We start from the raw sequence: 23,740 nt of genomic DNA on the forward strand, positions 1-23,740 counted from the left end.
CCACAACGGCACAACCTATGTTATCTGCGAACTTATATCGAGTACCTGACACATAACCGTACCTATAGCAAAACTTCTTGGACTCTTCTTGAATATAGGCACAACCTATGTTATCTGCGAACTTATATCGAGTACCTGACACATAACCGTACCTATAGCAAAACTTCTTGGACTCTTCTTGAATATATGCATACGTTTATTTAGGCATATACTCAATTATATTACATATTTTTATTTAAAACACTCCTTATACCAAGGTTTTAAATGTCGGGTTCATGTCGGATGGTTGAAATCCATGTCGGATAGCGAAAATCGGGGATATATCGGGGGATATTGACTAAATATCAAATTACCATATCGGGTAGTGTGCATATGTATAATATCATGTCCTAAATATAATCTAAGCATTTATAAATTCAATATAAGCATACTTTATAAATTCTATAGACTAAACATATAAAAAAGTAAATAATATATGGATTTGGGTTCATAAATTTTTTCTATTGAGTTCATAAGAAACCCTTAAACATGAGAACGGGTCAAACAGATTTGGGTATTTATCACTAAATCCAAATCCGATAACAAAAAACAGATCTTAAAAAAAAGTACCATATCGACTGATTTTTTAAAGCTAAAAAATAGGCCGATATGCCCGATATGACCCTGATATTTCCGATTTGACCGTGAAAACCGACATACGAGTTGAAAACGTCCATGTCGTGTCGGTCAAGCCCTCAAACCGATATGTCGGCCGACATTTAAAACCTTGCCTCATACACTTCGAGGACGTATTTCCTACACTTCACAGCTATTTCTTATACATTGATCTTATGTAAATGAAAAAACAATAATGATTTTATGTAACTTACTTTTAATACATATACATAACATACATATATATAGCCGTGTCCGCGTATTCTATCTTTTACAAATCTGTCATGTCCCGTACCCGTACCCATGCAACTTAGCACAACATATAACATATAGCTACTATATTTAACATTTTATTTAGGATATTTTAAAATTATATTAGTAACTCGCCGCTCCCCCACAGACTAAAGACATGTACCCAAGCCCGACAAACCTCCTGACATCTTCTTTTGGACACTTCTCTTTAATGCTAGGATAATTTGGAGGACTGATCTTTTGTACTATGAGCTTAAACAGGCTTAAGTAAATGGACATGTTTTAGAAGCACTTGACACGTGTTTGAGGAATGTTTAAGAAATGATAGATATGTGTTTGACAGTGTCAGACATGGATAATCTATGAGAAAAAAATGTTGCAAGAGATTTAACAATGTTATTTGACAGTAAAGGTGGGGGGTGGGGGGTGGCACGACATAGAGCTCCGGCAATAAACTCAAACTTACTACCCAGCAAGTTAAGAAAAACTCAATTCCAAAGCTAACTCTTTAAGGAAAAATTAATTCAAAAGCGAATATGTTAAGCAAATTTGATGATATGGAGGCTCTAGTATAATTTTAAAACTAATACTTATATTACATAAATACATTTATATATCAAGACACTATTTCAATAGAATTATCCATTGAGTTAATACTATATAAATATGATTATGTTAATATTATATAATTGTACATCGGTAAATATGCTCTACCATAGAAACTGGTTTCTCCTCTAGACATATGAGGTTTGAATTTGTTGTTCTATTTATTCTCAACTAAATGCCGCTTTTTATGATGATTAGGAAATTAAATTGCTACTTTTTATGCATTTCACTTTCTTTATGATAGCTAGATATGTCCTCCAATCCATTTTAGATTGATGACATGAAATTTTAATTGCTGTGTGAAATCTGTTTCAGTCTGTTTTCTTTCTTTCTTCTTTTGTTGCCTTCAATTCCCAGAAGGGTTGATCTATTGTTAATGGATGAATTGTTGATCATGGCAGCATTGGCGAAAGCTCAGCAATTGTTACTTGATCCCCAGGAAAGAGAGTATGTTCTGAGCCAAGTTAATAATGCCAAAGGTAGGCATATCAATATGAATGCTTCCGTCTCAGTCTTCTTACTTGTTATCATTTATTTAATAAGTTATAATTTTCCTGCTTCAGTTTTTACTTGGGTTCTGTCTGGTACATGTTCCCTTTGTTTATAGTTCATGACTTAACCTTTCTGAAGTATTTAATTAACTTCAATCACAACCTCGTCAATGTTTAGATTAAACCTTTGTGACAACAGAACTTTATTTCTTGTTCAAGGTTGTATATATAGTAAAACTGTAAAAGCAACTGATAATGACTTGATCAGCAATTTAATTAAGTTTCAATGAATCATATGTTGAATTATTGTTGCTTATATTTTTCGTGTAATAGTGTAATACTTATATATTTTATCCATGAAGCTCTGGATGCTTGGTAGTTGTTGTGGTTCAAAATAGTTTTGTTTTCACACATAGTTTCTGACATATAATTTCTTTGATATCATAGATAAAAAGCATAAATGTTAAAAATGAAATGTTCAAATTTTCAGAAGAACTCAGGGCAAAGAGGAAGAAACAATTGAAGAAAGATAATGCTTCAAACATAAATTCACTGGTAGATGAGGTATGTATGGTTAACCACCATTTTGCAAAGTAGGTTGAGTTTGTTTCTTTTGTCTCATTGTTTCTTTTCCAAGCACTAGTCATGTGTTCTTATATTAAAGGTGAAAATATTTGCTCAAATTTGTTTCTAATCTTATTTTCTAGTCTTCAGTATTGCTGTTGTTATCATTGATATTAATATTCTAAGTATAACCTGTTCATCTCTATCGAGTCTCGATAGGCTAGCAGAATGAGGTTTCTCATTTATTATATGAGCTCAAACTGCATGAACAATGAGTTTCTGTCATCCAATTGGTTTCTAAGCTTTATGCGGCACACCTCTCGTATTTACATTTTTCTGAGCTAGAGAAGCGGTACTTATTTCAGGTTTTAGCTAGTGTAGACATTTGGTCAGATGATGATTCTGATATATGTTCATTTTGACAGAGAGTTAGAATTATGACATGATGGTTTTTTAAAAAAACCTTGGCATTTTTGCCTCTAAAGCTTGTGAAAGCCCGCTAAAAACACCGCTTTGTTCCTGCTTGCCCTGTCTGCAACACTTTTAAACATTTTTGGGCTGGCAATGCTCATTATTTATATTGGTGATTTAGTTTTGGTGCTTCTTGATTTACCTATGGTCTCCCTCAAGCTTTCTCTAGTTTTCTTTCAGGATGATTTCATATTTATTTCTTCCTCTGATGGTGTCACCTATTTCATGGCCAGGTATTATATGTCTACTTGTTTGGGCTTAATGCTTTGGTGACTGGACATTAGATTTATATAGTAATTGTCTTTTTTCCTTGAAATTAGATTACTCTTCTAGCGCGATGGAAAATTTTCCTTTCACAAGAGAAGGAAATACATCAAGGTTGGTACCATGTCTTTCTGTTTTCAGCGAAAGTTGACTCCATTGTCGATTCCATTAAACTTTAATTTGTTTACACGAAATTACAATGAAACTAAACAAAAATTACAACTCTCGAGAAAATAACACAGAAATTGTCTATCAACTCCTGCTTTGTGGGATTTTGCCTGTGCCGTGAGTGCTTTGGCTCGTTGACCACCGATTCAAAGATCGTGAGGGTGCTTAGGGATCTCTCCTTCGTTTATCGAAGTAAAGATTTGAAAACGGATATCTTATCGATGTAAGATGTCCGTCCTTCCAAAGATCAAGTCTGAGCTTAGATCTTTAGGAATCACCGAATGATGCTTGTCAAATGGTGAAAGTTCTCTCTCTTCTTCAAAATCACTGAAAGCTCAAGCCTCTTCTGCTCCAAAATGCTCTCTCTCCTTTACTTCGTGTTTAGGGAGGTATTTATAGGGGTCTCAGTGCACCACAATTGAAACGAGGGCGAAATAACTGACCGAGTGTTTTCTCTTTGGCCGCTGCAGTCTACACTGCCGCGGCTATTGGCGCGGCAGTATAGGCTGCCGCGGCCAAAGAGGCGGTTATCAGCACGTTCCATCGTGCTTGAAACCGCTCTCCCACGACTTTTAACCACTCTTTTCGTGGTTTAACTGCTTGTTCACGTCAGCACACATTCTATTTCTGAAACGCCGCCACGTAGACTTCAAAACATCATCGAATAACTGTCTTATAACTGCCACAGTATCCTTCTTTAACTGCCGCGGCACTGCAGGTTGCAGCGCCTAAGCCGCGGCACCCTAGGCTGCCGCGCCTTAGCCGCGGCACGTGTATATCGTTCTTCTATGTTGTTTTGAGTGGTGTTTGGATGTCTATAAGTATTTTTTAACGCCTACATGTTGTTCTCTCAAAAACCCCGACGAGGTTTCGGAGTATGGAAGTATAAGCAACATTGGTTCTTATGCAAATGTTTGCTTCTGTTATGCGCCAAGATGCTCTGGCATGACGTTCTGTTCGACCGTTTGCTATACGCATGCCTTGGGTAGCTTTGGCCTATCTATGTCTGGGTGCAATTTTTGGTCGCCTTCTCAAAATCACAAAGCATGGTGCTCACAACCTTGCAACAAAGTTACGGGAAGGAGCCAAGTTGAGGAGTGTTCGGGAAATAGTTTAACCTCATATACCCGTTGGGAGGTTCAGGGAGATGCAGTTTATACTCATATACTCATCGGAGTGTTCGGGTATGTGTTCCAAATACAGCAGGAGATGTATGTGTTCAAACGTCGAAGAATTATCGTGCATGCACAGTGTTTCTGCACGCCAGAGTGAACCATGGTGTGTTAGCTGCCGCGACAGCTTATACTGTCGCGCTTGAACGCGACAACATAGACTGTCGCGCTCGAGCACGACAGTGTCGAGTGCCGCGCAGCGCCTCGGCCAGTCAGATTATAAATCTGATGTTGGGCTTCTTCGGGTCATTTTTCCCCGCTCCTTTGAGTTCGAAACCTCTTCAAATACCCTATAAAAGGGTCCTTTGGCTTTTCCCCTCTCCACCTTTTCATATTTGGGCGATTTCTTGTTCGAACCAGATCTAGGGTTTTGAGTTTTTACAGATCTAGGGTTTTGAGATCTAGGGTTTTGAGTTCTTTTTGATTCTGCTTTTTCCTCAATCAAAACTCGTTTTCACTCAACTCCAGGTAAAAACCGTACCTATAGATCATATTTTAAGGTTCGATTTCGTTCTTTTGTTTGGGATTTTACGAAAAACCCTAATTTTTCCTTGTTTTCAGACTGTTTCTATCATGTCTCCAAAGAAAGCTCGTGTTTCAAAGGGAAAATCTGCAGCACCAATACCTGAGGAGGTTGAGACCATTGCCACGCCATTTGGAGGTAATTTCCCAACTCTTTATCTGTTTAAAAATACTGTTTTTGACCAGATCACCTCGCTTGTCTCCTTTGAGGGGCATCCGGGAAGAGTTGACGTTCTCCTCTGAGAGGACTGACGCTGAAAAATACCTATCTTGTTCAATCAAGATGTGTACCACGGCCAAAATTCGAGTTTTCATCGAATTAGAGGCTTTTCAACATTGAAGACCGTTGTTCAGTTACCGCGGCAGCTCGTGCTGTCGCGCCTGAGCGCGACAGTGTATGCTGCCGCGGTAACGCACGGCAGCAATCATTGCCGTGTCGGCTAAGTGTGGGGGGTTTTTCTATGTTTAGCCTTTCCATTCAACTGTTTTCCAACTTTTCTCTGCAGTCCCTTTTCCCTCTGTGGCCTTCTCTGATAGAGAAGACCCAGGCCAGAGTGGTGTTCTTCATGCCTCTTTCAACGGCGACTTCCTGGTTAGAGAGGCCCGCCAATTTAGTGAAGATCGTGATAATAATGTTCCGGAGTTGATTCGCGAGGGAGGCCGTCGCACTCTGCGTGCTCTGCTGACTGATTCACCCTTGACTTCAACTCGGGATTCTACCGAACCGTTGAAGAAACCTGATTATCTGTTTGGAGATTCGATAGAAGATCCAGACAATCTCTGCCATGGCTCTGAAATTTGGTTGAATGAGCACGAAGGTGCTTTTCTATTCCTTCCTCCATTCCCTCGACAGTATTCCCTTCTGCAATTAAGGAATTTGGCTGTTTCGAGGAAAATGACGTGGCACCTGACAGAAGATCATGAGCGCATTCATTGCGGATTCATTGGTAAAGATGTTAGTGCTCCTGGCTCCACCGGTAGGCATAATATCCGTGGTCTTCATCCGGGAATATTCGGACCAGATGGCGGGCCCCAGAATGAATTGATGATAAGGGCCAACACGGTAAAGAATAAGCTCGCTCGGGTTGGTCGAGAACTTCCCATTCCAAAATTTAGATGTTACGGATGGGTTCACTCTCTTCCCGACAAATGGTGGGCTAGGATGACCAACTATGTACTCCATCGTTGGGATCAGGAGTTAAGGAATTTGGGATTATATGCTCCAATCCGAGCCAGCATGCATGGTCTCTCAGTCAGTGTAGATCACTTCCTTGCCTTGTTCGAGTCTTATATTTCGGAGACCAATACATTTCTTACCAAATATGGGGAGTTAGGGCTTCCGCTCCACGAAATGATGAAGGTATCTGGACTGCCACTAGGAAATACTCCTTATCAAGAATATTTTCCCAACAATCGTCAACTTATGAAGATGAAGAAGGCTGGCTCTCCTGCTTATGACATCCTCTGGGAATTGACTTGTCATTATCAAACAGCGATAGCCAAGATTGAGGTGAAGAGTAAGAAGGCGGCTCGAGTCAGTTTGAAACAGTTCGCTGACTACTTGTTTCAGAATCTCGAGAGCCTGACCGGTGAAGCTGTCTGCGAATCTCCTATTCTGACTCCTTCTGAAGTTAATGTGCTGATTACCAAGATTAACGCCCAGTCCTATAGAACCGAGTCATCCGAAGGCGGTTTTCTTAGGGGCACGAAATTCAATACTTTCTTGTGGCAATCCACAAAGAAAATGAGGCCTGAAACTCTCCTTTCTGGCTACCTGGCTATATGGCTAAAGAGATGTGTAGTGCCGCATCAGTCTTCCGAGGCGCTTCCTCTTGAAGTCCTCTTTCCCGCCGTGCAACTAGTTGTCAGAGGCCGATTATCTCTTCTCTCCGTTATGATTGCTGATCTCCCCGCTATGATTGCTGATCTCCATAGCGGTTTGCGTAACCTAGCCAACACCTTTACCAAAGTGGGTGCTGAGCCTTTAACTAAGATTCCTTTGTCGAGCGTCGAATTGCCGTACACCTATTTAATGGCGTGGCTAGTTCTCTATCGAGCGAACATGATGTCAGCACCTGACGTGTCTGATCCCGAAATCCCCTTGCTGCAGCTCTTAGAAGGATGTAAGTGGTTATATCCTTCCCGACCGTGGACTGACCGGGTGAGGCAATTCAAGAATGCCAAGTGCTGGGAATTCTATAAGTGTTTCCCTCGGTTTTCTGGTGCCTATAATGACACGCTTGTTGACGAGGAAATGCCTGGGGCCGACAGGACTTCTCTCGACATGGGTAGCTTCCATTGGCTTATGAACATTCGACCAGGTTATAATGTTTTCCGATCGAAGAACCTTTGCAGGATCGAACCTTATTTTCCTTGCCGTTTTGCGCGACAATTCGGCTACGATCAACTGTACATCGGGAATCCCAATAAATGGTTGATAAACTGCGGAGGCCTTATTGATGGGGTACGTGCCTGGTTCTGGAATGTTGCTGGCTGTACCGGAGCTCAATTTAGTTTGCCCGTTGCTGAGCCTGAACTCCACATGACCTTTGTTTATTGCCGGTGGATTTTAGCCGCCAACACTCCTCTTGCGAAGAAGAAGCTTTCCGAACTGGAATCTGAGGCCGTGGTTCGGAGAATTGTATCTAAAAAAGGAAAGGAACCTGCTACATCTTCCCGCAAAGGAAAACATGTAGCTGATTCCGAAGAGAGTGACGACTTTGAAACATCCAGTGAAGAGGATGAGAGTAGAGGTGAAGCAGAGACTGATGTCCCTCTGTCTCCCGTGGCTCACAGGACTCGTCGAGCTTCTTCACCCAAATCACCCGGTGCTCCTTCTAAGGGTATTCGAATGATGGAGAAGAATATTCCCTTATCGTCTTCTAACAAGATGACAGTCAGATGGTCTGCGCTTGAAGAGGAAGAAGAAGAAGAAGAGGAAGATGCCACCCCGCTTGTTAGCAGAAAGAGATCCCGATCTTCTGCCTCTTCTGAAGCTCAACCTAGCCCTGTTCAAGGGTCTGAATTGCGTTCCAAGTTTCGCCATGAGAGCTCCGAAGTTCCTCGAGATTCTCGTGCTTCGAAAAGGGTTAAGAAGATGGCTCATCGACAACGTCAACTCCCCTCGTTGCCTGAAGAAGAGTTTACTCAGGATCTTCCGATTGATCAAGGGGGTAAGATCTCATTCTCATCTCCTTTTCATTATTTCATCTTTGAATATAGCATCTTATTTCTCTCTTTGCCATTATAGCTGAGCCAGAAGAGGAAGGGGAAATCGTGCCCGAGCCTTCTTCTCCGGGTTTAATGGATGTTGATGAGTCCAGCTTCACTCAACAGGTGCAAAAAGCGATGAGTGAAGAACCCCTCAATGTGGACACTGCCTCTCCTCCGGCCACTACATCGACCTCACCAACTGCCGACACAGGTACAGATGTTTTCTCATTTGGGGGGCATTTCCGGAAGATAAGTGAATCGGAACGTGTTCCTCTCCTACTAACTTGTGCGCTTTATCTTCTTTTAGTTAAACTAAAGGAGGTGAGTGCGGATAGTAGCGCTGCTGATCCCGCAATTGTTATTGAAGGTAACCTTATTTTGTTTGCTTTGATTCTTTTGTATTTCTTGCATGTGCGTTGACAGATTCTTCTGCTTAATAGACACGCCTGTCAACGAACCGAGAGACACGGAATTTACCCATGATATGGGTATCGGAGATTTCGATGAACGTGACTTCGATCTTGATATTTCCGAAGATGTACACCAGGAGATCTCTGATATATTGTCAACTCCGGTTCCATCCGCTACTGCAGGACCAACTACTCGAGTTGATTCAACTGAAGTAGGTGCATCAAAAGGTATACTCTTTCAGACTCAAGTTTTCAACTATACTTTCATCTCTTATTGTTTTTGGATGACTGAGATGAGAATTTTAGACGTAGGACCAACGAACGAGGTTGATGCGTCTACCGTCATTGGTGAATGCGATCAACCTGAAGGCTTGAGCTTCTTACTTTTGGCAAATCCCCAAGCCGAAGTTGAACCGCCAGTCACTGCTGCCCCAACTTCTGCTATCGTTGAAGCTGAACCTGTTGTGCCTTCCGCTTCGACTCCAGTGGATCATGAAGTAGGAGGGCCGAAGGCTACAGTGGAAGAGCAACCTCCTACTACTTCGGCTCAACTTGGTAAGTTTTTTTTATATATATCCCGTAATTAGATCCATACTTGGAGAGTGTTTATTCATCCTTTCCTCGTTCATAGAACTTGTTCCTCAAGATCTCGTCGATTTGAATCCAAAGCCATCGGGGATTTCAAGCGAACAATCGTCTGGTGTAGCGAATCAACCGACGAACGCTATTTCTGAACAAATATCTATTGTTATAGAACCTGCTATGATCTCAACAAGCCAAGGTAACCCAGTTGTGAAGTCCTCCAGCGAGCGTACATATTTTTGTACTTACTCCATTTATTCTCTTTGCAGCTCTTTCTTCATCCTTGTCCGAGCGTATTCAAACTTTATTGGCAGATGAAGATCCGGACAAAGTTATCCTTTGTGCTGACGTCCAAAGCTTCGTTCTTTTCTTAAACGTCATGGTTGATCGGATTCACCTTAAAGGTTCACCCTTTGAACTTTTCAGGAAGTCTCTCGATCGCCATGTGTTAGGAATTAGAGAACAGGGGTGTGCTGAATTATCTAATTCCATTGAAGCTTATTTGGACGATCTTAAACAAATTAGAGAACAGGGGTGTGCTGAATTATCTAATTCCATTGAAGCTTATTTGGACGATCTTAAACAACACATTGAACAGTTGCAGAACTTTCGAGCTAATGGCGCATCTTCTTACATCGCTTCTCAAATGGACCTAAGGTTACAAGCATGGCGTGATTCTCAGAAATCCGTTGAATCTGAACTTCAAGTACTGAAAACTCGTATCAATCAACTCCAGGTGAGCGCTGCCAAGAAGGCACAAATCAAGGTAGACCTGTATCGTGACTTGGAGTCGTGTCGGGCAGAGATAGCTCATTTAGAAAAGCAACTTGCCGAAGCTAAGGATGCTTGTGAATTTTTGGAGTCTGATCTAGCGGAGGTAACTCAAGCTGAGGTGATTACACTCCGACAACTGAATCTCCAGGACAAGATTTTTGCTGACAAAGAACAAGATGTTGCTAGAATTCAAAGCATCGATGAAAGGAAATTTAAAGCCAATCTAATACCTGAGCTCGAACTGGCTTATGCGACCAAGCTTTCCAAATTAGAAGATGAACTCCGCCATTACAAATTATTGTAATTTTGAAAACATACATTTCTTTTTTTTTTGTTTTGTTTGAACTCTTTTGGTTAATACAGTGAACTTTCTTGTTTATTGAGATTTTATTATGATTACTCATTCTTGTTTAGAATAAATAACCATAATACTCATAGGATTTTTGGCAAATCCTCAGCCATCAACGGATTTGATATGCCTTTACCGACTACCGTTTGAGTCGGGCTAGTATGTGAATTATCTAAATCCGTTTCACATATAACGTTACGCTAAAAGAATTAAACTCTTTTAGACTTTGAACTATCATATTGAATATGTAGGCTACATGTGTTAGATGTAGGATTATCTCTAATAAGGGATAGAGATAACTTCCCCCATGTGTGAACGACATGGATTTTGGAATGAGAATAGGTTATACTTCCTACACAGGAAAATGAACTCAGAATTGGAGAGAAAAAGAATTGCCTATTCCATTTCTCAATCTCTTGTTTGTTGGTAGAGATAAACCCGGAATTAGGGAGAAAGAATTTTATATTCTATCTCCTGGTCTCTTGTTTGTTGGTAGAGATAAACCCGGAATCGGAAAGGGAGAATTTTATATTCTATCTCCTGGTCTCTTGTTTGTTGGTAGAGATAAACCCAAAATCGGAGAGGAAGAATTTTATATTCTATCTCCTGGTCTCTTGTTTGTTGGTAGAGATAAACCCAAAATCGGAGAGGAAGAAATTTATATTCTATCTCCTGGTCTCTTGTTTGTTGGTAGAGATAAACCCAGAATCGGAGAGGGAGAATTTTATATTCTATCTCCTTGTGTATAGGGAAACTCAAAGTGGGATCTCCGCTTAGAGAATCTGGATTGGTTTGAATAATCCTAACTGTCATAAGGTTTGATTACTCAATTCAAAAGTGGACCTTTCGTTCGCAAAATGAATCGAAAGGGGATTTTGGTTGTGGTCCTAACTGTAGTAAGGTTTGACCAAGTGGGGGTTTTGAGACGATCCTAACTGTAGGAGGGTTTGATCGCTCGATTTGTGGGCCTCTCGTTCATTGAAGAAATCGAGAGGGGATTTTGGCTTAGGTCCTAACTATAATAAGGTTTGACCAAATAAGAGGTGAACGTTTGAATGATTTTAATCCATGACGGATTTTGGTGTACTTTTTGTCAATCGATTCGATCGATGAGAGATTTTGTGAGGAAAGATTAATTGTTTACAAATTTGAATCTCGTCTTAACAAAAGTTGTAAAAGAACTTTGTGATAATCAAACAATGAATTATTCAAATGACCAGTTTCTCATTTAAAACAGTGAACTGATCTCGGGTTATCCTGAAATATCCTATATAGGATTCTCTAGGAACTTCCCGCTTTACATAGGTTATCCTGAATATATTACGGATAATATTTTTTCAGGAACTTCCCATTTATTGGCATCATCAATTTGTTGCCATCTTGGGTAACCAGGCGATATGCACCGTTCGAATAGACTGTTTCTATCACAAACGGTCCTTCCCATTTTGGTTCAAATTTTTCTTTCTTTTTGGAGTTGAGGATCATAGGCCGTCTCTCAGCTAGGACCAAATCTCCTTCTTTAAAACTCCGTTGTCGAACCTTTTTGTCGAAGGCTCGGGAAATTCTGGCTTGGTAGAACTCAATGTGCTGTTGAGCTTCTAACCGCTTTTCATCGAGCATCTCGAGTTCTTCGAGACATTTCTGATGTTGTTCTTTGGTTGTCATCTGGGTTACGAGAGCAATCCGAAGAGATGGAATTTGTATTTCCAGTGGAAGAACGGCTTCACACCCGTATACCAACGAATACGGGGTCGCTCCCGTCGGTGTACGTACTGTGGTACGATAGGCCCATAGAGCTGCGCCAAGCTTGTCATCCCAATCTCGTTTATTTGTTTTCACGAGTTTCGATAAGAGCTTGATAATTGTCTTATTGAAGGCTTCCGCCAATCCATTTGTTGTGGGGTTGTAAGCTGTCGATGACACATCCTGAATTCTGAACTTCTCGCAAAACCTGATGAAGACGTTGCTGATGAATTGAGGACCATTGTCATGTATGATTCGTCTTGGGACACCATGTCGGTAGATGATATGGTGTTTGATGAATGCGATGACGTTACTCGTTTTAACTTCTTTGAGCGGAATCGCTTCAGCCCATTTAGAGAAGTAATCGGTGATTGCTAGGATGAACCGATCACCTTTAACTGACGGGGGATTTATGGGACCAACAATATCCATTCCCCAAGTCTCAAACGGCCATGACGTTGCTGACGGGTGTAGATACTCTGGAGGCTGGTGCATATAATTTGCGTGTAATTGACATGCTTGACATCGTCGGGCATACTCAGCTGCGTCCTTTATCATAGTTGGCCAATAATATCCAATTCTTCTAAGTCGGTCACAGAGCTTAGGACCGGGTTGATGTGCGCCACATATCCCCTCATGCGCCTCTTCGAGTGCTTGTTCTGCTTCCTTATTGGAAAGACAACGGAGCCGTCGTACGACCGTCGATACAACATTTGTGATTCAGCGTTGTAGTAAAATCTCGGTGCTCTCCGCCGAATTGAATCCCTTTCTTTCACATCTTCAGGTAAGATACCGTGTAAGACATAATCAATAATAGGGAAACGATAATCTCGAACTTCGGGTTCAACTCCAGTTGAATATGCTTCTTTGGCAACCGAATCGTAGATAGGAACAATAAGCTGGTGAGTTCTCACTGTAATTAACTGTTCTGTCTCGGGAGGTTGAGCCAGAGATACCGACAATGCCGCCAATGCGTCTGCGTATGTATTTTGGAGACGTGGAACGTACTTGATGAAAAATTCTTCAAACGAGCTTGCCACCTCAATGGCCACCTGGTGGTATGGAATCATGTCTTGATTTCTGACTTCATACTCTCCTCGAATCTGATTAACTACCAGTTGAGAATCTCCAAAAGCTTCAAGGTATTCTACCCCCAGCTCTTTGGCAAAATTGAGTCCAATTATCAATGCATTGTACTCGGCTACGTTATTAGAGCATAGTTCGGTTAACGAGTATGCTCTAGGTAAGACATGTTTTCCCGGGGAAACTAAAACGACCCCCACTCCTGAGGAGATTTTAGAATATCCGGAAGAACTTGCCACGTTGGTTGCTCGGGAAGCCCCATCGAAGTACAATTGCCACACTTGTTGATGTGAAGTGGTATTAACTTCGTGAGTTTCGTCCGGCAGGTCGTCGTACAACTCAACTACATCTTTTGTAGGATTTTCTGCCAAGAGGTCGCAAATGGCTCGTCCCTTGACTGATTTTTGTTGCTTGAAGTATAAATCATATTGTGACAAGAGCAAAGCCCATCTGGCTAGCCGCCAATTCATGGAAACCGGTTGGGTCATGAACACTCGGATGGGATTTATGTTGGAAATGACATAGATTGTCTGTCCAACTAAATAATGTCGCATTTTCTGAATCGCGAATACCAAAGGGAGACATTCCTTCTCAATCATTGGATAACGAGATTCAGCTCCTACCAATGTACGACTCAGATAATACACAGCTTACTCGTGACCGTTATCGTCGTCTTGTGCAAGTAATGCACTTAACGAATGGCTCGTCGCTTTGACATAAATAAAAAATGGTCTGCCCGATTTCGGTGCAACGAGAATAGGTGGATTCGCCAGATATTTCTTAATATCTTCGAATGCCTTTTGGCATGCTTCATCCCAAACGAACGACACGCCTTTCTTCACGAGTTTAGAGAACGGTTGACATTTTCCAGACAGATTTGATATAAACCGACGGATGTATGCCAATCGACCTTGCAACCCTCTGAGTTCTTTAAGATTTCTCGGGGGTTGTAGCTCATGTATTGCTTTCACCTTATCAGGATCAATATGAATACCTTTTGTGGTGACGACGAATCCAAGAAATTTGCCGCTCGACATTCCAATGAAGGATTTAGTCGGGTTCATTTTCAACTGATGAGTTCTCATAAGCTCGAACATTGTCTTCAGATCGTTAATGTGGTCGTTTTTATCACTACTCTTAACGACCAGGTCATCAACGTAGCATTCGACGGTCTTCCTGAGGTGTTCTTGAAAGATCTTTGTCATTGCTCGTTGGTATGTAGCACCGGCATTCTTCAAACCAAATGGCATAACAGTGTAACAAAACACACCTATGGGTGTTATGAATGCCGTATGTTTTTCATCATCCGGGTGCATCTTGATTTGATTATACCCAGAAAATCCGTCCATGAACGACATTCTTTCAAACCCGCATGTGTTGTCGATAATGACGTCCGTAATCGGTAGGGGAAAATCATCCTTGGGGCATGCTGTATTCAGATCTCTGAAGTCAATACAGATTCTGATTTTTCCGTTCTTTTTGAGGACTGGAACGATATTGGCCAACCATTCAGGATGTTGTTCTTCTCTAACAAAACCCGAATCAATCAGCTTCTTGACTTCAGCTTCTATCGCCTCCATAATCTGCGGACGAAACCGTCTTTATTGTTGTTTGACATGTTTGGCATCCGGTTTAATGTTAAGGCTATGCATTGTTACATCTTGGTCGAGTCCCGGCATATCTTCGTAGTTCCAAGCGAAAACGTCGATATACTCTTTAACGAGGGCTATTAATTCCTCTTTTTCATCCGGTGGAAGATCACCACTAATAAATATAGGTTTCGGATTAGTTTCGCCACCCATATTAACCTGGACTACTTTATCCTCAGTAGGAGGTTCTCTTTGCTCGAATCGATCCCCGTATTGGACATTCATGTAATGTGTCCAAGGATCTTCCCAAGTGGGCAACTGATCGTCTTCTTCTGTTGTAGCAGGATTTTCCTTTTGGTACATAGGTAGAACGGGGTGGAACCCTAATACCTTGACCAAAATAAAGACCTTCACCGAGCGAGAGGTCATAACCTTGTTTTGTCATATAACCATTCGCTTGTGAACTATACCGAGAGAAATGTCGCCCGGGTTTTTCTTCATCCGAACTGGTGTCCAAGAAAATATCAGGAGTTGGGGATGGATCCCCTTTTCCAAAGATTATTTCTTTTTCACCCCCTGTCTTTGCGGGTAGAATCACAGTTGTTCCGACTGGATTTTGAAGATATTTTATTGTCGTGCAAGACGAGCGAAGTGGCATGTGTAGACTAGGATCGTCATACAATTCCTGCATTACATTATCAAGACAAGACGAATACTCTAAATCATCATTTATTATTTCATCGGCAAGTTGCCAATTACAACTTTCGTCCGACGATTCATCACCGTCAAGATCGATTACAAGAGGTTCAATGTCATTTAGTACAAGACCTTCACTATAATCAAGCCCAACTTCGGTATCAGCTTCTTCTCCGCTGTCCGTACCATGGACCGATGGTTCAGTATCGGACTCAGCACCATAAAGAAGGGAGTCGGTAAAGTAATTTTCTAACCCCTTGAATGGTTGTTATCCGCGACCACCGTCTTGACCTCCTCATTAGTGTCAACATACTTCAAACACTGATGGAGGGTGGAGGGAACTATAAGATTACCGTGGATCCATGGACGACCCAACAGTAAGTTATAGGAAGTCTCCGCATCGATCACATAGCAGGTGACTTCAGACTTCAGATCTAGATAACCGTTCCTGTGGAAGCTAACTTGCTGGCGGGGATTCCGAGGTGGTACATCAACCGAAGTGGCATGATGCTAACAGCGGAACCCGGATCAACTTAGATCCGGTTGACAACGCTCGAACCGATATATCCAGTAAAATATAACGGTCTATCATGTTTTGAATTCCTGGCTTGCATGTCTTCTTTTGTGAAAGCAATGCAAGGAAATTTGGTGGCTGCCAGATTGCAATGCTGCACTGATGACTCTGGCTCTTCAGGAGTTGGCTTGACCCGAGTGAGGAATACCTCAGAATCAGCAAAGCTTCTTGTAAAGCTTCTCTGGTTTCTTTTGAGAGACGCAACAACTCGTATAGCGTAATCCTTGCTGGGATATTGGCTAGCTGAGCCATAACGTCGAAACGATATGGTGCGTTCGAGCTTTCCGGTTTATCTCGTTGAATCGGTCGGCTGAAACGAGACTGCTTCGAAATTTGAACCTCTTTATGTTGGGGTTCTTTCTCTTTTTGCTTAGCCGGTTGTTGCGGCTTTTCAGCAGCTACTGGAGGAGTTGTAACTATCCCCAGCTCCTTTAGAGTTGTAGCATTTGGGTTAGAAGTCTCAGGATATTTATAATGGTACTCATTCCCACTTCTTGTAGCGAAAACTTCTTGTTCTCCATCAGAAAGTGGTAAAAGTGATAAAGCTGCTATCTCTTCATCGTTCTTCTCGGGAATCGCCGAGGCTCCATAACAGGATTTCTCTTTTCCCTTGCCCTTTGATTTCTTCTTTGATGTGGATGTTGTCCACTGTTCATCTTCGAGCAAATCCGGATGAACCCAAAGGATTTCACCGTTGGGGGTTGTGTGAGATACAAACCCCTTCTGGCGCTGTCCATGAGGGTCATCGTTGATGGTTTGCACTTTGACCTTTGATACTGGCTCTGCTTGAAACCAGGACAAAGGAACTGATCCGAAGCTAATTGAGACCGCGTTTGCGCCTACTTTCTTCTCCTTTGGCTTCGGCGTCACAATACCAACATCAATTAAGGTTTGTATTTTTTCCTTTAAGACATAACATGTCTTAGTGGGATGGTGGACCCTCCTGTGATAGACACAATACTTCGGGTCATTGGTTTTCGTTGCTTCTTCTTGGTTTGTGACCGGTGGAAGCTTGATCTTGTTATTCTCTAACAAGTATTTGAAGATGACTAGGACTTCATCATCTTTGAAAGAGTATTCCTTTGGGAATCTGGGCTCCGAAGTCTTGGGTTGTCTCGGAGGCTGTTGATTCTGATTTGGTGTCAACTGGAAGGATGACTGCTGCGGTTGTTGTTGCGGCGGCTGTTGCGACGTTTGATGTGCATCCACAGCTGCCGTGGACCCTCTTCCTCTGCCTCGAGGATTAAAGTTCTGCTTTTGATTATTAGCTGGTGGCAGACCTCTCTCCAAATTCTTTCTCTTGAGAAAGCGTTCAGCCTGTTCACCTCTCACTTTCAACTCCTTCCAAGTTTTAGAGGGCACAACCCCCATGACCTCTAATACATCCAGGGACAGGTTATTATGACACATTTGCAGAATAAATTCCTCTGTGAGTGGATCTCTGCAGTTCACCGCATTGTCTCGGAATCGTTTGACAAAGACATCGACCGATTCCCCATCCTTCTGCTTCTCATCCAACAACGTGCCAATTGAGACCTCTGTGTCGTCGTCGAAGAAATTGGTGAGGAATAGTTCTTCCATATCCTCCCAGCTAGTGATACTCCCGGGCTTAAGGCGTCGGTACCAATCGAAGGCAGGCCCGCGAAGGGTTCCTACGAATGACCGGACCATCAGGGCTTCGTTCCCGGATATTGCGCCGAGATGCGACTTGAAATAGATCAAGTGCTGAGTTGGTGAACCCCTGCCATCAAAAGGAGTAAAGTTAATCAAATTAAATTTCTGGGGATAAGGAATCAGGTCCCACTCCCTCGGATACGGGTATGGGATGCCCGTTTTCTTCACTTCTTGAGCCGTCATCAAAGCGTTGACTTTGCTCTCAAGATCGTGCATCTTCTTGTCCTCTTCCTCGCTTTTCTTCAAATAGATCTGTGGAGGTAATTTCTTCGCGTTGTTTAGCCAACGCTTCCTGCAGTATGTGAGCCAGTTGATCCGGCGTGATCGCGAATGATTCTCTGACTCGCCCAACACTGGACGCGGTATCGTCCGATGCAATGGCGGAACAAGTATCTGACATTTCTTCATCCGAAGATAGCCCCTCGTGCATTCTCTTGTAATCTCGACGTATGTTGGCTCTTCTTTGTAATCGCAACATCCTTTGAGAAAGATCCCGCTCAACTCTCCCTCCCGGAGAGAAATCAGGGTCGTGGTTAACTGATTTTTGCTTTCCTTTGTTGGTCATGTTGATAGTGACCTCAGGGAATTCATTTTGTCGGATTACAGGTTTCTTCTTATTGAAACGTCTCATCTTGGGTCTTGACGCTTCGTTGGACAATCTTTGAAATACGGATACTCTTGTTGAATTATTTTTAGAGCAACCGCATTCCGTCAATACTGCCTTAATGAGTCTCTCGCATGCGCAATGAGACTCATCTTCTCGGGCAATCCTCTTTCTTGAGTCATTTTTCTGATAGTACAGCTCATCATTATTGTGATTTGAGCAACCTATCTTTTGCCTTTGAACTTTGTTAACATGCACAGGACGACTGGTCGTCGCCTCTGAGCGATTCAAAATTGAATTTTTAAATCCACCCCCTTGCGGGTGTGGAGTTTTCAGAGGTCCTAAACGAGAGTGAACTGGTATTCTTTCGTCTTGGACTGGAGTAATTCTGACAGGAGGGTGTTTACGACCCCCTGTATAGGAAACCACTAAGGGTTTGTTTGCTGGACTTGGATCTTCTTTGATTGGGGCTTTGCCTCGATTGTCAACTGAAGGACCGAGGCGATCCGCCATTGTGATCTTGAATTCGGACAAATCTGGGCTAACCCAGGGTTTCACTGGTGATGAAGTAGACGCTGTTGCAGTAGAAGGACCAGGATTGGGTGTCGATGGAATCAAAGATGTGGGTTTGCCACGGAGACGACCATCACGACCAGATGAAGTGCCGCGGCAGTCTTCACTGTCGCGGTTGAGCAAAGCGCCGCGACAGCTCTGACTGCCGCGGTCGAATAAATTACCGCGGCAGTATGAGCTGTCGCGGTTAGAGTTTACACCCCTTTGTAATTTTTGGGTATTTTCGGTCTTTGGAACCCAAATTTTACAGTTATTCGATGTCTTTTCAGACACCATTTCCTTCTTGTTTCTCTGAGCCTGTTGACGAAGTGCACGGGTGCGAGCGGCCTTCACCTTACGCCTTTGTATTCGTTCCTTTAGGGTAGAACGGGCTCTTTTGACCAGAGTCCATTCCTCCGTCGTAAGCTGTGCAGAGATGTGATTATTTTGCCTTTGAGGCAACTGAACCATCTTTTGATTCCTCGACTTTAGGTCCGCATAGTAATGGACCCCGTCGGTCTGTTGCATGGCTTTAGCCAATTGACGAGCACGGCGTTGGCGCTGTCTCTGACGAGCTCTTTTCGTCATCATCGGCTGGCCATGATTCAATGACTCTTTGATTGGTGCAGAATCATTAGGAGCAGATATGTTGCAGGGAGATTCATTGGCGATGACTTGGCAAGAATCTTCATCTGCAGTCTTCATCTGAATTGGAGACTTGGGAACTTTCTTAGACGAGGAAATCTTCTTGCCCCTGCGAGGCGAGGGAGATTTCGAAGATGAGGATGATAGGTACTCCTCGAATTTTGCTTGATCGAATTCATATTCGATCTCTTCAGTGACGATGATCTTGATCGGCTGCGACACTGCGGCCTCGGCAGCGAGGCCGCTGGCTCCCACTGTGGTCGCCAGTTTGTTTTCAGCGAAAGTTGACTCCATTGTCGATTCCATTAAATTTTAATTTGTTTACACGAAATTACAATGAAACTAAACAAAAATTGCAACTGTTTGTTGGAAAAATTGTAAAGAAGAGAATAAAGAAAATGTGACTTTGATTCCTTTGATCTCGGCATTACAACTTGATTACAAAAAGAGGAAAACGAATTGATTTTCCCCTTGTTTAAAACTGGCGGTTCTTCTTGCAGCGATGGAGTCTTCTTGATTGATTGCTCGAACTTGCTCTCCGTTGACGATCCGACCGTCTTTATCTCGTGGAACGATGAACTTTCGTGGAAAGGTTATTATGAATAATTCTGATAATGAGTTTAAGACTTTGAACGAGTTTGAACTCTGTGAATAACGTTGTTGGAACCGAAAATTCGGTTAAAATCAAGCGGTTTTTCTGTTTTGAAGGATTCTTCTCCAGATTTGATTTTCTGCAGGTTGGTTCAAATATCCTATCTCAAGGATTTCGTGCTGCGGTTGTTGTCCGAACTCCAAACCTGAGTGGTTTTGATGATGAAGAATCCAACCCTTGATCTGATTATCAAAAATGCCGACTCCTTTAACTCTGTCGAGTTGGTTTTAGAACCTGAAAATCTCCAACCTGTATGGTTTAGATCTTTTGAATCCAACCTGTGTGTGGTTCAGATGCAAATCCACTCCTAACTCAGTGAGTCGTTAGCTTTTTATAGGGGATAAGAGGTTAACTGACCCCTATACTCTGCTTCCTACTGTGGCGAAAAATCCCTCAGAACGTGGGATAAACGGTTTTGGAACCGCGTCGACTTTATGTTTGATAAGTCAAACGCCCATTCTGGCGTCTAGAAACCTCTACTTTCGTGTTCTTTGATTGAGACGTACGCGAAGTATGGTGTTAGCTGGACCACCATTGAACGCGAGGGTGCTGCTCACGTTTGGTTGTGCCTTGAGATGGTACAGCGCGCCACCCACGAGTCCGCTGTTGGTTGAACACCTTTGAACAGCAGGTCGCTGTTGGTTGAGACACCTTTGAACCCAGGGTACCGCTCATCGTTTCCGGCTTTGATGCATTGTCAGACGCGAGGGTCGCTGTGGCCTTGACGACCGAGGGTCGCCCGTGGCTTGACGACCGACGGTCGGCCGTGGCTGACGACGCGAGGGTCGCCTGTGGGCTGACAAACGCGAGGGTCGCCGGCTTTGACGACGCGTAGGGCGCGCGTGGCATTTGACGACGCCGCAGCGCGCCGTGGGCTTTGCGACGCGAGGTCGCCGTGGCTTGGACGCCGGCGAGGTGCGTCCGTGGCTTTACGACGCGACGGCGTCGCTGTGGCTCGACGACTCGAGGGCGCCGTGGCTTTGACCGACCCGGAGGTCGCGTGGCTTGACGACGCCCGAGGGTCGCCTGTGGCTCGCGACACGGCGAGGGCGCCGTGGCTTGAACGCCGCGAGGGTCGCCTTCATTTCCAAGTTTATGACGCGGGGGATGACCCCGCCGTTTCAGAAGGAAGTTAGCTGATTTGTAACTCTTCTTAGAGCGTTGCAACCGACCGTTTTCAATCAACCGGGCTTTAGCTTTGTGGGTTGTGAAAGCCGTCAGATTGTAACTTCACTGTATGCATTGTGAAGTACTGCCTGCCATAGAGTTTTCATCAGTTGTACGGAAAGTGTCTTTGATTGGTAACCTTCCTCGAGATCTATTGCTGAAAAGTCCTCTATTTGCCGCTTTTCCGATCACCGACCCGAAACATTGTGATTGTAGCTTTTGTTGTAGCGAGCTGACGGGAAATCAACATCCATAAGTGTTTAAAGATGAATAATTCGCCCATAGTCCTCTACCCAGCAACTCACTAACTGATCCAACTTTATTTCTGAAATCGTCCACTTGGTCTATCAGCATACTCTAATAATTGCTACGTATTAGCCATGCTGTGTCACAGCCATCAAGATCAATCATCTCAGCAGGTGAGTCGCGTTTGCTGGCAATCTGTGGAGTTGCGTGATAAGTGATTGGAAGTCGTATGCTGATTGTGACTTCCGTTTCAGGAGCTTGTTTGAATAAGCTATCTATTGTGATTTTTAGACAGCCTACAGAACACCCTCCAAAGTTTTCGCAAAGTGCAGTTGACTGTTTGCGACGAATTTTCGAAATACTTTCGATCCCAGAATTGTGTGGATTGATTGCTCTTCTCGCCTGATCGAGTCAGATGATTTCCCCGTTGTTGAACTGTACTCTTAATCTACTCTCAAAGACTCCTCAGTGTTAATGTCCTTGTTTCTTCCTGGCTTTGATCGCTTTGTAATCAAGAAATTGCTGTTATGGCTGGTCTCACCACAGAGAATGCCTTCTGCATTTGAGAATTGGCTAACGCGTGCGTGAGCCCAGCGGTGGAGAATTTGAACGCCGCAGGGTCGAGATCGCGTTTCGAATCTGAATCAACTCGAACGCGAGGGTCTGAGATTTGGGCGGGCTGATGGGCCTCGAATCCCGGTGCCGTTAGGATTTGACAGCTATACTGCTAAAATAGCACCCCTAGGCGTCAATCAGAATGTCATTTGACTTCTCTTGAAAATTTTAACGAAAATTTCGTTGCTCATCTCCGGCGAAACGCTTTCATCTCTTCGGCGCAGATCTTAATGCACCCAAAAGCCCGTCGCTCCCAGTCCGATGCCGCTTGCCGGCCGAGGGACTGCATCATCAGCGGCCAGCGGCCGCCGCTGCTACAGGCGAATGTGACGCCTGCAGCTTCTTTGATCGGGGTGAGTACGGACTCTTCGTCGGTCATTAAACTTGCTACCGGCAAGTGTGATCTTGAAATTAACGAGGAAACTCGTTCCGCATAACGCGGGCTGCTGACCCCGTCGCTTTAATTTCTTGTACGAGGGTTTAATCCTCGCCGTCTTAGGATTTTTGCGGCGAAGGTTCGACCCACGGTCTGAATTTTTTCTGATTGCGAGGCCGACTTCGCGTTGAGATTGTTTGACGCGGGTTCGACCTTCGCGTCTGGGCTTGGTTTGACGCGGGGTCGACCTCGCGCGTCTGAACTTGTGTTTGACGCGGTGGTTCCGACTTCGCATCTGAGCTTGTTGACGGCGGGGTCGACCTATCGCGTCTGAAACTTGTTGTGACGCGGGGTCGACCTTCGCGATTGAACTTTGATTGTAGTTGTCTAACTCCTTTTTCTTCTTTTTGGCAGGTGCGCCAATATAGCGAGCCTCTTCTCTTTCGCGCTACATTTTGACATTGAGTTGGGCAGACAGAACATAACTTTCAGCGCGGTTTAGAATCCCGGTTTTCGATGGCGCGAGAAGTCGGCATTGAACTTGATGACCCAAGACTTTCCGACACTTGCTTAGATTAGTTGGTTCGGCGCTCGACTGTTGAAACCAAGCAGCCGTGAAGCCAAACCAAACAGTGGAATCTCTCGGGGACTGTGTTGTTGACTTCAAGCAAGCACGTGCTTATGATGGAGGGCGTAAGTTGGCTGCGAGAGATTGAGGAACGCAACTTCTGCCCACATGGAGAGGGATGTCCCCCATCTATCCAATGTGCGCTGTTGTCCCTGAGGGTATGGATGGCCCGGAAGAGATTCAAGATGGGGTGCTTCGAACGGGCTTGACGTTCTATGGGGTTCGCGCCCGTTGGTTATGAATTCGGCGCAGGTTGACAGCTTACGCGACGGAGTTATGTGCAAGGAGTATGCCCTTTGCGACAGCACCCAGTCCGGCAAGACCTCGTTAAGTGACGACTCCGTGGCTAACAATGAAGGGGCACGAGGTGCCCGTTCCGGCGCCAAGGATTTAGAACTCCGCGG

General features: G+C 43.7%; 1 protein-coding gene across 4 annotated transcripts in view; it reads left to right on the plus strand.

Moving 5' to 3' along the window:
• LOC109849915 (dnaJ homolog subfamily C member 8-like) overlaps positions 1–23,740 on the plus strand; it is a 66,277-nt gene that overhangs the window by 4,228 nt on the left and 38,309 nt on the right. For 3 of the 4 annotated variants that reach the window (XM_020419796.1, XM_020419798.1, XM_020419797.1), the window contains exons 4-7: positions 1,914–1,991; positions 2,494–2,567; positions 3,208–3,271; positions 3,359–3,416. In XM_020419796.1, the coding sequence (XP_020275385.1) occupies positions 1,914–1,991; positions 2,494–2,567; positions 3,208–3,271; positions 3,359–3,416 (274 nt within the window). The remainder of the gene's footprint in view (positions 1–1,913; positions 1,992–2,493; positions 2,568–3,207; positions 3,272–3,358; positions 3,417–23,740) is intronic. The other variant, XM_020419799.1, reaches the window with a different exon arrangement.

Source organism: Asparagus officinalis, chromosome 7, assembly GCF_001876935.1.
Source record: "Asparagus officinalis chromosome 7, Aspof.V1, whole genome shotgun sequence".
NCBI classification, from domain to species: domain Eukaryota; kingdom Viridiplantae; phylum Streptophyta; class Magnoliopsida; order Asparagales; family Asparagaceae; genus Asparagus; species Asparagus officinalis.